Source organism: Lathyrus oleraceus, chromosome 1 (genome assembly GCF_024323335.1).
Source record: "Lathyrus oleraceus cultivar Zhongwan6 chromosome 1, CAAS_Psat_ZW6_1.0, whole genome shotgun sequence".
Taxonomy (NCBI): domain Eukaryota; kingdom Viridiplantae; phylum Streptophyta; class Magnoliopsida; order Fabales; family Fabaceae; genus Lathyrus; species Lathyrus oleraceus.
Window position 1 is genome coordinate 395,155,981 of NC_066579.1, and position 13,001 is coordinate 395,168,981.

Consider the following 13,001-nt stretch of genomic DNA (forward strand, 5'->3'; position numbering starts at 1 on the left):
CAATTAACAAGTTAACATCAATTTTTAACTATACATTCTCAAATGCAGTTAACTAACTTTAACAGAGCATCATCCTAACTAACGTTTTTCAATTAGTTCCATAACATCCTTATCCTGATTCGTTTTAACATCCAACTGTTTCCAACTTCATTCTAACAAAAAACTAACCTAATTAACTAAGTGATTTAGCTACATCAGTCCCTAACAGCTAACAGTAACTGAATTAACAGATTGAGTCACTTCTAACCAACTTTCACAATAGAAATCTATATGAGCTTAACGTTGTTAACAACTTAGAGCCCTATAAATCATCACCAATCATTACAATCTTCAAACCAAATTGCAACTGCATTATAAATTAAACTCAAACTGAACCTGAAACTTCCAGAACAAAAGATAAAAACTCGCTCTGACCTGATTCTGCTAATGATGGAACCTAGCCAATCTTCCAGAATTTGAACCACTCTCTGCAAAAAACACAACTGAATCAATGATAAAGACGCAAGCAGGGACGAACATCTCAAACAGAAAAAAGAAAAAAGGTAGAAACAAAGAGAATAAGAAGATCGCAGGAAGTCGTTACCTGAGCCACCACGTCGGAGCAAGCTGTTAAGAAGAAATTGGGGGAAGAAAATTAGGGTTCTTGGTTGGAAGAAGAAATTGGGGGAAGAAAATTAGGGTTCTTGGTTGGATTGGAGAGAGAACACGTTGGATTGGAGAAAATCATTTTTTGTATTTTCAAAAATATATATTTTTCTTTTCGAAAAAAAAATTATTTTTTTTTTCAAAAAAATGATTTTTTTATTATTATTTTTTTTAATATTTGAAAAAATTTATTTTTTTAAAACTAAATTAAAAAATCCATTGGATCATCAAAATGTGTTGGATGGATTGATCCAATCCATGTTTATAAATGGATGGATTGGATCAATCCATTAATTTAATTTTTATTTAATGGATGGATTGGATGGATTTTTTGATGGATGGATTGGATGGATTTTGTGTTAATGGATCCAATTGCCACCCCTAATGGTGATGGTTGATCTACAAAGCTAAGATTATTTCTAGAGCACATGTGGATATGCCAAACGTATTCTTAACTTGGTAAGTGGAATTTTCATTTGGTACTAGCCATAGCATCCTGTAAACGTGTCAAGTCTATTGTAAAACTCTGAAACTTAGTGAGGAACCCATAGCTCTCAATAGTGATTATTGTGTCATCAAACAATTACACAGAAGAACGACCTTTATCTCTCAAATGTGAGGTCCTTAATTATTTTAGAGTGTTAAATATATTGTATAAGAATGTTGAACTATTAACTTAAGAAATATATAAAAGGATAAAGTAAAGTAAAGCAACAAGATGTGTAAAATAGCTTGATTTATTAATTGGATAATTTGAATAATTTACAAATTGTAATATTTATAGAAAAAATTATCCTCCTGTTCATAGAATTGTAACCTACACAAATATTCTTATATTCAAATTATAAATTATTTTGTCAAAAATATTTATTCTAAATTATAAGTCACTTTATAATTCTAACGTAATATCAATGATTTTTTTCCAACATACTCTCTATTATTTATTACTATTTCTTCTTACAATTTTTTTAATTTCTCTTTCATCTATAATAAATGAATGACAATATCAAAATCATACAGAATTTATATTTCTCATTCAACAATTATTATGTTTCTTAAGTTACATAAAATATGTAAAATGTCTTATAATTTGAGACGACGATCTTTGGGCATGACACTTTGCCTTAATCTCTTTTGTTTTTCAATATATTCCACTAATCCTACCCCAAATGCAGAATCTCCTTAGATTATCTTAGCGCTTTTCTATTAACTATACTATTAGTCCGAAACATGGTTATGATACTCCAACTATTTAGTGCTACTGCATTTTCAATTAGTATAAAACTTTGTCATTCATAATGGATCCTAAAAAGTTTAGGAAGAGTTAGTTGAAATTATATCTAAGAGAATTTTGTATTTCACCTTATATGTTATTTAAGCACATTTTATATTTTAGAGATGTATCTTCGGATGCACCTTAAAATGCTAAATGAATCGGAGATGCATCTCCGTAACAATTTAAAATGAAGATTTAAACCAAACAATCCATATGCAAACCTCATGTTATATTTTGTTTACGTGTATTCAAATGAAGATTTAAACCAAACAATCCATATGCAAAAAATGACATATATAAAACCAGGTGGTCCAAATGTCATATATAAATAAAGTCGACTATGAAAGGGTTACTTGCAGGACCGACTACAAAGTCCTAGACTTGGTGTTGAGTGTATGATGGTTTAGTAGGCAAAGTCTTTGGAACGTTCAAAAGGAGTGAATACAACTCTTGGTGAGTTGGAAATACAGTAAAGTAAATGCAATAAAAGACGAAAATCTAGTGAAAGTAAGGCAATAAAATAAAGAGAATTTGATAAGTTTAAATGACTGATGAATATAAATGGAGGCAAAGGTATATTTTTTGTAGGAAGATGACTATTTTCTCATAAACGCTTTGGTAATTCAAGTATACTCCTACTGCAAATGCTAAAAATGTCACCTCTTGAAATGATCTCTAACACTTGCTTAAATACTAGTAAAAAGTAACTATCGAGAGGTTACGAATCTGTCTTGAGATGACACGTGTCGACCCACTTCTCCCATGTACGTAGATAACTACCCACGTTTCGGCCACCCATGATCATTCCTCATCATGGAGATGTCTTTCGACTTCGACTGGCCCTTCTAATGTCGATCCTGGATTGTCTAATTCCTCGTCTACTTCATATTTCGATGGACTTCCTAATCGACCATGCTTTACCTTCTCTAGCCGAAATTTGTCAACTAGCAAAGGTGAAAATAAAATACAATATATTACTACACTACTATGTATGTAGCACTACATCTTCTCCGCCTCATCTGCCTCCTCGGGCTCCTCGACCATCAATCCCCCCGCCCTCCAACGTTGTCTTCGATACATCAATGTCTATCGTGCCTACGTCATGATGGCATTTAAGACATGTCTCACATCAAACCCATCAGGGAAGACACCTTTGTCAATGCATGTTCGTGTAATCTCCACTATGCGACAACATCTAGGCAAGACATCATCATCATGATCTAATTGTGCCTCATCCTCCTCTAGTATCCCCTAATGAGCTGACTTAGATGGATCTCCTGGAGCATCATGCACCATTATACGATGTGACACCCTAAAGAATCACCTGATGTACCCGTTGACGTAACTCCAGTCGTTCACAACTATGGTATTTTGTGCCTCTTCCGGTACCAGATGACTCTCGTAATCATCAAACATGACATCCATCCGTCTACGTGTCAAAGCAGGAGGAGCAGAGACAACGAAGTGTCTGGTAATGGTCCGAGTGTAGCTGAACTTCCGCATGACGCTCTCACGCAGATGAGGAGCAGCGAAATGTGATTCACATGCCAACCATGCACAATATAGCACTATCTCGTCAAATGGCCGCGTCGGTGGTCAACATAGTTGTTGAAGTGCATGTCCTCGGCAACCAAGCGGTCAAGATACAATCTGAACGGATCAGACGCCTGGTTCCCTTTGAGCTAGGCAAATGTAGTAGCGTGCAACATAACCTCAGTGTAAGTCGGTACACTCGCCCAGCAAGAGATGTGTGGGAAATGTTGGAGGATTCAAGCCTGAAAAGTTTGGAACATACGAATCATAAGTAATTGCATTGTAAATGTGAAATAAAAGTGACACAAAGATTAAAAGACCAATAAATATTACTGTCAGTAGTGTGATGTTGCATGTGACATGCTTCGTCTTCCACCTACAGTCCTCTTATAACTTCGAGTACAAGTAGACCAAACAAGAGAGCCCTCAGTTGTACTCAAGGATCCGCTCGAAATCCTTGAAGTACTGTAGGTAGATGACATATGTATAAGTGGAACTCTTGTCCACAAAAACCACAATACCAACCAAATATAGCAGGTATGCTCTTATAGGATGTGCACTATGGAGCCCCACCTGCTCGTCATCCCCTGTAGCCTGATGTGCTCTCTAGAGCTTATATGTATATACCTTTTTCAGATATTCAAACCTAGCATGATCCTTCATGGTTCTATCCAACTCCTCATTCGCCTCCGCTGGGTCAGCCTTCAGATAGTCTATCATCATCTTGAGTGTCTCGCCTTTGGTAATTCTTCCATGAGGTAGAAGTCCCCCCTGATCGGAAGATGTAGCAAACACGACACATCGTCGAGTGTGAGAGACATCTCACCAAGCAAAAGGTGAAATGACGAGTTCCTAGAGTGTCATCTCTCCATTGGTGCGTTAAGCATCTCGTGGTTGATTGTAATATAATCAGTCATGCAAAAGTCCTTCATCCCAGATAGGGACAAAGCTTCCTGAAACCAATCCTCATTTGGTTGAGACAAGTCAGCAATCTTCTGCACATGGTTAATAAACTTCAGCAGATCACGGTCCTGCAGAAAATAAAAATCAATGTCAAAAACTTGTCAAATAAAATAAACATAAATTAAAATGAATGAATCCAGTTGATGTTACTTCTCCCTCCTAGATATGTCTGGCAGTATGACCTGGATACAAAGGAAATAATTATAACTCAACAGGGCATCCTCCAAATGCATTTGATTCAACATCCTCAGCAGCCTCACCATTCGGAGTTAGCACTGACTCACTAGCATCAACAATAGAAGGTGGCGCTGACTCAGAAGCATTAGCAATATCAGCAGTATGAGGTGCCTCTGGTACCACCGGTGACTCGAGTACCTCTGGCGCCTGAATAGATGAAATCTGGCGCTTGCGGGAGAATAGAGGGAGTGATGCATCGGTAGGTGAAACTCGTCTCTTACGGGAAGAAGATGATGGAGAAGCATGAGCCCTAGAAGTAGATGTCTCTGCATGGCAAGAAGGAACATGAGCCTCTAAAACCTGACTCTACTTTCATTGCACTGATGCATGCTTTACAACCCTCTGGTGCCTCAACCTATCGTGTTTATCAACCATAATGTCTGTAAGTTAAAGTAAATCAGACAATTAGTGCAAGCAAGCAACACTACAAGCAAAAAAAAAAGACTGAGAAAATTTCGAAAATGTATCTCTGATTACTGGAAAACATAAACGTTGAAAACTTTCGGAGATGCATCTCCAGAATCTTTTGCAATACAACATGCGTCAAGGACACATACAAACACACACACACAAAATATTTTGATCATCACTTTTAGCCAGCAAATATGTTTTGCAGTATGTCTAAATTATCATTCATGCAATTTCTACTCATTTTTTAACCTTAATCATCAATTTCTACTCATTTACACAAAAACTCAAACTTTTCAAAATATAAAAAAAAAAACATACAATTTTTCACTTTGCTTCAATGTTGGATGATGTTTCTGGTGTTTATTGAAGATCTTTTGAGTTTGGTTGTTTGATTTTGAACTTGGTGATAAGAAAAAATTTGAGAGTTTGAAGAGGTTTTGAGAAATATCATAAATGAGAAAGAAGGGTTATGATGCGATATAAGCTCCAAAATATTTTGGAGATGCATCTCCGAAATAAGTTTGAAGATGCATCTCTGAAATATTTTAGCGTTAACTGAGACGTAGGTACGTCCGAAGATGCATCTCTAAAATTTAAAAACATTTAAGTATTTTTACGTGGTGTCTAAATAACAGAGGAAGAAGATGCATTTCTCTTATCTAAATATAGTGTAATTATGGCAAATGTGTATATAAAGCCTATTTAATCACATTTTCAATGAGTGCAAAACCTTGTAGTTCATAATGGACCCCAATAGATTTAGTTGAAATCATATCTAAATACGATGTAATTGTAGCAAATGTGTATATAAAACCTATTTAATCAAGTGTAATTTTAACAAAAAGGTAGTCTATTTTACACTTCTTAACCACCGACCCGTATATAATCAACATAAAAGAGTCTATCTCGCACTTATTAACCACGGTAGTCAGCATAAAGCAATAAAATTCACAATCTCTTTATTCCAAAAGAATACATGCATAACATATAGAACGTTAAATCGTGGGCGATGTCATAGAAAATATAGATCATGAAGGAGTTAAACAAGGTTGCGTCCATCTACACAATCATATTTAAGTTTCTTTTGGTGAAATTAAATTATAAACTAACTAATAGCTAAAAAACTAGCTGATAGCTTTTGGTTTATTAAATTTAGCTGAAAATTAATGATTAAAATCTAAGTGTTTAATAAAATCAGTTGTGTGATAGATATAAGAATACATTAAAAAATATGTTTATTTAGTTTTTTATAAATTAGATTTAGTATGAACCATGCATGATTTTTTTGTCTAACAGGAGAAGACCCATATGCTAAAGATTGCATATTCACTAGGAAAATCAAAAGGATCGTTGCCACAAGGCGGTATTTTGCAGGCAAAAAGAGATGAAAAAATAAAAAATTTGGACAACAAAAATTATACTTGTGATTAGGAAAATAGGGCTATACAGTGACCTTCAAACTCTATTTTTGGGGCATCTTCAAAGTGCCCCAGGCAATATTACCAGTATGTTTAAAATGTAATCTGCTTTTTTATCACCATTGCTTTTTTCCTTTTTTCTTTTTTTTGCTGCCGCTACCGACGCCATTGCCAGGAGCTGGATTTTTCATCCCATTTCCAGATTTGGAGGATGGGCTCTCCGTTGCAGTGCCGCCGCCGTTCATATTGTCAAACACGCCTGACTGTACCGCATTCTGTAACCACTCGACGAATTCTTCCTCAGTCATGGTTTCTTCAAAATTAGGCGTTGGCATATTAGGAGGTGTTGGCATCCGCCCACCCTTTGGCGTTGAAGAGCTAGTTCCTTTCGCAGAATTATGTTTAGTCATTATACTGGTGTTCACATGAAAACTTGGCTTATGAGTATTTGCTGGACATCTCATACCCTGCAATAAATATGTTCATGTTATGAATCTTTTACATGGCATTGCTGCAGAAGAAGTCTTCAATTCCTCATCCACACACCTTATTGCAAAGTAAGTGGTCTAATAATCAAAGACCATAAGGAAGTCAATCACATAAACACTCTATAGAACAATAGTGATGTGTTCACATTTAGCTATCCTACAGCTCTATAGCTGCTATCTATAGCTGCTGTCTATGCTATCAAACTCAGCCATTCCGGCTGTTATCTCGGCACGGAAAGAACTGATCCTCTAATGAATTTAGAGTAAGAAACTTTAATTAGTTTCAATCGGATCAAACCTATGCTACAGTATCTAAGCACATCATAACAGTTTTAATTTTTAAACATTTAATGCTGGTATCTTATGTAAGCTGAAAGTATGAAATTGTTTCCCGCATATCAAAACATTTGCATGCAGATTCACATATCCCGTATGATGATTTAGGTCAAAATATGGAAAATGAAGAACTAAATCACCTGACAGATGTACCATTCAGTGGCATCAAATATTTTGCTATCCGCACACACATAAGCAGAGGGAGAGTCAACCTAAAAGTTAAACAAATTTATTCAATTATCAATCAAACTCATATTCGACTTCTTATATCACGCAAGGAATTGGCTCAAATAAATTTTAAAAATTGAACTGCATATAGTAAGGAGTTTTCCGATAAGACGGTTTTTTTATATGGTTTAGTGATCCATACCTTCTGCATTAAGCCAAAAAGAAATGGCTGGGAAGATTGTTCAACCCATCCATCACCGTCCTTGGCTTGGTGAAAATCTTGACAATCCTTTAAAATGAAGAAAAAACCAATGTAAAACATCAGTTACATGCAAGGTATAAAAGTGCTTTCTCTCTAAGGAAAAAGTATGCTCACAGTGACAGTATACAGGCAACCATTTTCAAAGTACAATGTGCATAGCCAAGCAAACTGTCACTTGTGTGTGTTAAATGGTTATTTGAGAGAGATAGACAGAGAGTCAAAAGATGAAGAAGAAACCTGGCACCATCTTGCTCGAGACTTTTGTTTCTTAGTGTGTATCCAGAGATGAAAGCCACCACACCTTTTGCAAGCTATTCGCCTTGATTCACCAAATGGGTCCTCACCATCTGCGTCAGAATGCGAAAATCCAGAAGAAAAGAACCCGGGTCTACTATTCTGGCAAAACAGTTTCATCCACAGCTAAAGTTAGACAAGATAATAATAGATTAAATTTTTTTTTAAAAAGGTAGATTACAAGGTTCTCTAAATTGTGTCACAAGTTCCGATAGCGCGAGAATCTCTAAGAAGAAAAGAAAAAGAAGGGAAAATAAAGGACACTTAATATGTACGTGTGTGTGATTACATGTCACGTTTACAAACTCTCAACGTAAATATCTGCCAACTTCATTAAAATACGTATTACATTTTTATTCTTCGTGGATTCTAATGTCTGAGTTATGTCACCAGTTGCACAATCTCAAATTCTTATGAATTGAGAAAGATAAATATATAGAAATGCTTCGCTAACCCATTGTATTCAAGGACAATGGATACTGTGAATATTATTCCTGATCAGAATGCATTGAATGTAATAAAATATAACTCTCATGTATAGTTCCATGACACTAAAATAGCTGGAAGAAAACATAAATCATACCCTACGTGGAGCATTATGAAATCTATTGAACACGTTAAGAATCTCTTCTCTCCTTAGCTCATCATCATAAGCTTTTCTCTTCAAAGAATCCATTAGAATCTGGGAAATCATTATAACCATAAAAGTCAGGTAAAGATTTCCTCTCTTGATTTTCAGTATGAGCAAAATATATAAACTTACCTCATATGCATTTTGAAGTTTCTTGAAGGCTTCTACGGCCTTTTCATTACCCATATTTTTATCAGGATGTACCAACATTGCCTGATAACAAATAAAGACAGGTTATTAGTAATGAGAAGAATTATCAAGGAATGATAACACACTGCAGAAAGAGATGTTAAGCTATATAAAAAAGATCAACTCCCATCCAACCAGCAAACAATATCAAACCATCAATACCATAACTATGAACAGTACAATACTATGAAGCCCTGATACAGATACGAGCACTGAACATGACACGGATACATCCACACCAGTAACAATTTGAGACGATAAATTAACTAAATGTAATCACAAACTTCAAACTACAACATCTTAAGAGTCACAAAAAGTAAAACATGAATGTGCAAGTATTGACATCAAAAATAACCACCTTCTTCCTATATTCACGCTTCAGAACTGAAACATCTATACTTTGATAGCGCAGGAAGCCCAGTGCTGAATAGTGATCAGAGCAGTTCAACAATCGAACAACTTCATCTTCAGAAGTTACATCGGAATCAACCCCACTAGTTGAAGGGACTCCAGCATTTCGATCTGTAGATGGTCCATTTTCAGAGGATGAAGCAGGCATTGATTCATCGTTTCTAAAACCTGGTTGACCGTTCATTCCAGCTCTTTGCTCAAATGGATTCGATCTACTCTGTTGATCTATGTTTTTCTTGAGGAAGTATACCAGAACATCACTTGAGATGAAAGCTAAATTAAAAGCCAAGAACAAACGAAGCCACCCAACGTAAAGCCAAGCACAATAGACAGAATAGATGGTGGTGATAAGAAGTGCCACACGTTCATGACGTAACATAAATGCCAATCCTGAATTTCAAATTAAGTCGAAGGATCAATATGTTTGAAAAGAATATACATAAATTAGCATACATTGATATTGAGCACATATCTATATCCCATATCATGTCTACCCAACCTCCTGTAGAAAAAGATAGAAATGAAAACATCCAGAAATGGTCATAGAAATGCAGAAAGACAAATAAATCACCTCCAAGGATGATGAAAAATACTGTTGTCCAGAAGCTACCATAAAACCACAGCATAACAACTCCACAGATTGCAACTACCAAAATTGCAAGCACGAACCCGACAAAAAACCCAATCAAGGTAGCCAATACCTGACCAATTACAAAAATTAGTTAGCATGGGGAGAAGGAAAAAATTACAATATCCAATTTAAGAATGTAATAGAATGAACAGATACACAAAGCATCAAAAAATAAGAAGCGAGTTGGCGGGACATCACCTAGAACTAAGGAAATCATGCTTGCTATATTTATTCCTTATACAGGGAGTTCAAATTCACAAGTCAAATAGTTCCAAGACAACTGAAACTCAAACTGATTCTATTTATTTATAAATCTGAAACATTATTGCAAGAATCAGAACAAGTGTTTACAGGGACTGTCTCCAGTATGTGCATTCTTATGATAGTGAAACAAAATTGCAATTATAGAGCAACATAGAGCAGGTTAATATGGATAAGTTTTAAGTCATGCAATTCAATAAACATAAGTTTATAGTGCATTCTCCCTATAGTAATTAAATGAAAATTTTGATGATTAATCAACAAAAAATACTACAGCGCAAATTCACACTCATGATTAATCAACAGAAAAGTACTACAACGCAAATTCACACTCTCATGATTAATCAACAGAAAATACTACAACGCAAATTCACACTCTCATTAGGGGAAAATATAAATGAGCGAGAGTGACTAAGTGATTCTATTTGAAGTAATCACAAAAATCATAAATTCTCCAATTATCCGGATTTTATAGCCATTTTGACTTGTAATATATAGTAAAAAGTAATAACAATTGTGAACAGAGCTTACCAGGACAACCAGAAACTTGAGCATCCCTATCATACTAATCACGGAGAATATGCTGCACCATATAACAGAGAAGAAGGATGTTGTACCCATCCGTACAAATGAATCAACACCTCGAATGGCACAGTCCAACCAAAACAGCGATAATAGAAGGATTATGTTTCCGAAGTGCACGAGCCACGTCAGAACAACCGGATATGCCAGTTTAAATTTTGTTCTGAAACTAGCATAAGCTTCTAAAACGGTGGTTCTAACAGATACAAACAACGGCTTCTGCCTGGTTGACCACTCCATAACTGCAGTGAAAATGGAAAATACTGACAACCTTAATCTCCTAATAACTGCATGATCAGCAAGTTCCATATTTCCTACCAGACTTCTCAACTGTAAACCTTCCACTAAATGGCTCAATCTACTCTTGATACTCTGTTGAGCTTGATTACTTCTAGGAAATTTCCAATTTCCTTCTTGTATTGGAACTTCGCCATTCTCACTGCCATTCTCTGAATTACTCCCAAAGGACTGTGATTCCTCCAGACCATGCTTTGCATTCATCCCTTGCTTATCTTTCCGCGAAGACTTCTCAAATTTTCGCTCATTGATATTGTCATCACCAGCAGAACTAGACTCACACGCTTTCTGTGAAAGATCACGATCGCCATTCGTCAGTTCCTCCGCCGGAAAAACCTTCACTTGCCCTCCTTCATGACCTTTCATACCCGGAAGAACACCACCAGAAACACCTTTTTTGTGGTTAATCCCATTCTTCTGTTGACTACCTTTCCTAGCCATGAAGCTTTTAACTTCTAAACTTTGCAAAATTACTCAAAAATGGACTCCAATTTAAGCCATTTCTAAACTCATCATCAGCACTATCACCTATCAGTACGGGAAAAACACAGAATTAACTCCTATAATCACCATGGCATAATGAAGCACACATCAACACTAAAAAAACACTGAAAAAAGTTGCGCGGCAAGAAACCCATTTCAGCAATAAACCCTAAAATCACGGAATCTACCGAATAAATAATCAAAGTTTAAAATTTTAGTCACCAAATAAAAAACTGAAGATGAAAAAAGAATCAAGACAGGGATAATTGAAAATCAAGACAAAGAAATGAAACAGTACCAAAAGTGATTAGTGATCAAATATGGTAAATTAATAGGAAAAAAACACGAGATCGTAGCGAAGAAGATACCTTGAGTTACGCTGCGTGATTATGGAATAGAACCGAGTGAGTTTAATAAAGCATCGAAAACCCTAAATTGAAAGGTTTTTGTGTTCTAAATTGAAATTGACAAATTGAGAGATAGAATAAGTTGTGTGAATTTGCGCAGAAAGAGAGTTTTGTTTCTAGACCGAGACTGATTATTGGCTATAGCTATCAACCACTCACATGTTCTATACTTCTAAGGCTTTGTTTGGCTTTTCGATTTTGATTTTCTTGTGTTCTATAAAGTCTTGCCCTACTAACTAGTACCTTGGTTTTGGTCAACTTAAATTTATGATTTCATTGTGACCAAAACTACAAGTTAACACTAATGTTTTGAATTTTTGAATGAAATTGATGTAAATGCTACTATTTAATTGGTTATATTTTGTACTATGTGTTTAAAGAAATGGTATTTTTAAGTTTACTTATTCATTAAGATTATACGGATGAGATGTAATCAATGATCGGATTTATTATCAAACACGCGAATTAATTGAAAAACACGCAATAGTGTAAAATTTCTTGAGATTTTGGGTTTAGTTTCATCATGGTACACGCAACAATGTTAAATTTTTTGAATGAAAATTTTGTCGTTTATTATTGTTCTCTCATACTTGAAAGATTAATCTCGTGTGCGTTAGAAAATAGTTTACTTACTTAATAAGAATTTATCATTTGTGTGGGTTTCATTTTCATAAATTAATTTTAAAACAACTTCTATAAATTAACAAATTAAAATAAATTTGTTTATTTAAAATTTATATAATTATTATTCTCATTTCTTCGTGTGAGTTTACCTATTATAAGTAATGGATTATAAATAAGTATGAATGGTAGAAAGGATTTGTAAGAGATAACACAAGATCCAATATGGACAAGCAAATAACGTGCATTGCCTAAAGTAGGGCTCTTAGTTGCCCTTTTATCACATTGTGCACCATTTATCACCTTTGATGTTTATTGTTTGAATTGCTCGCTCTATGATGGATTTGAACAAAACCACATGCTCTAAGGCATTAATACTATAGAAGCTCAATCAAAGGGGAATGCCACGTTCTCCCATAAGAATAGGAAGAATAATGGTTTCACGTTCCTACGAGGG

The 13,001-nt window shown here is 35.2% G+C and overlaps 1 protein-coding gene across 1 annotated transcript; it reads right to left on the bottom strand.

The window, feature by feature from the left end:
* Window positions 1-6,372: 6,372 nt before the first annotated feature.
* LOC127074411 (uncharacterized) lies at window positions 6,373-12,190 on the bottom strand. The gene is made up of 10 exons (XM_051015729.1): window positions 11,885-12,190; window positions 10,686-11,561; window positions 9,834-9,963; window positions 9,210-9,652; window positions 8,795-8,875; window positions 8,615-8,713; window positions 7,975-8,133; window positions 7,678-7,764; window positions 7,448-7,519; window positions 6,373-6,950 (listed from the first exon to the last, which is right to left on the bottom strand). Exons 2-10 carry the CDS (start codon window positions 11,472-11,474, stop codon window positions 6,600-6,602), a joined length of 2,211 nt encoding a protein of 736 aa, XP_050871686.1. The 5' UTR covers window positions 11,475-11,561; window positions 11,885-12,190; the 3' UTR covers window positions 6,373-6,599.
* Between the last annotated feature and the right edge of the window lie 811 nt (window positions 12,191-13,001).

Coding starts and splice junctions, on each gene's coding strand:
- LOC127074411 (XM_051015729.1), bottom strand. CDS start 11,474: ATGGCTAGGAAAGGTAGTCAACAGAAGAATGGGATTAACCACAAAAAA. Junction 8,714..8,794: donor AACTTCAAAATGCATATGAG/GTAAGTTTATAT, acceptor ATGATTTCCCAG/ATTCTAATGGATTCTTTGAA. Junction 8,134..8,614: donor TTCATAATGCTCCACGTAGG/GTATGATTTATG, acceptor CTGTTTTGCCAG/AATAGTAGACCCGGGTTCTT.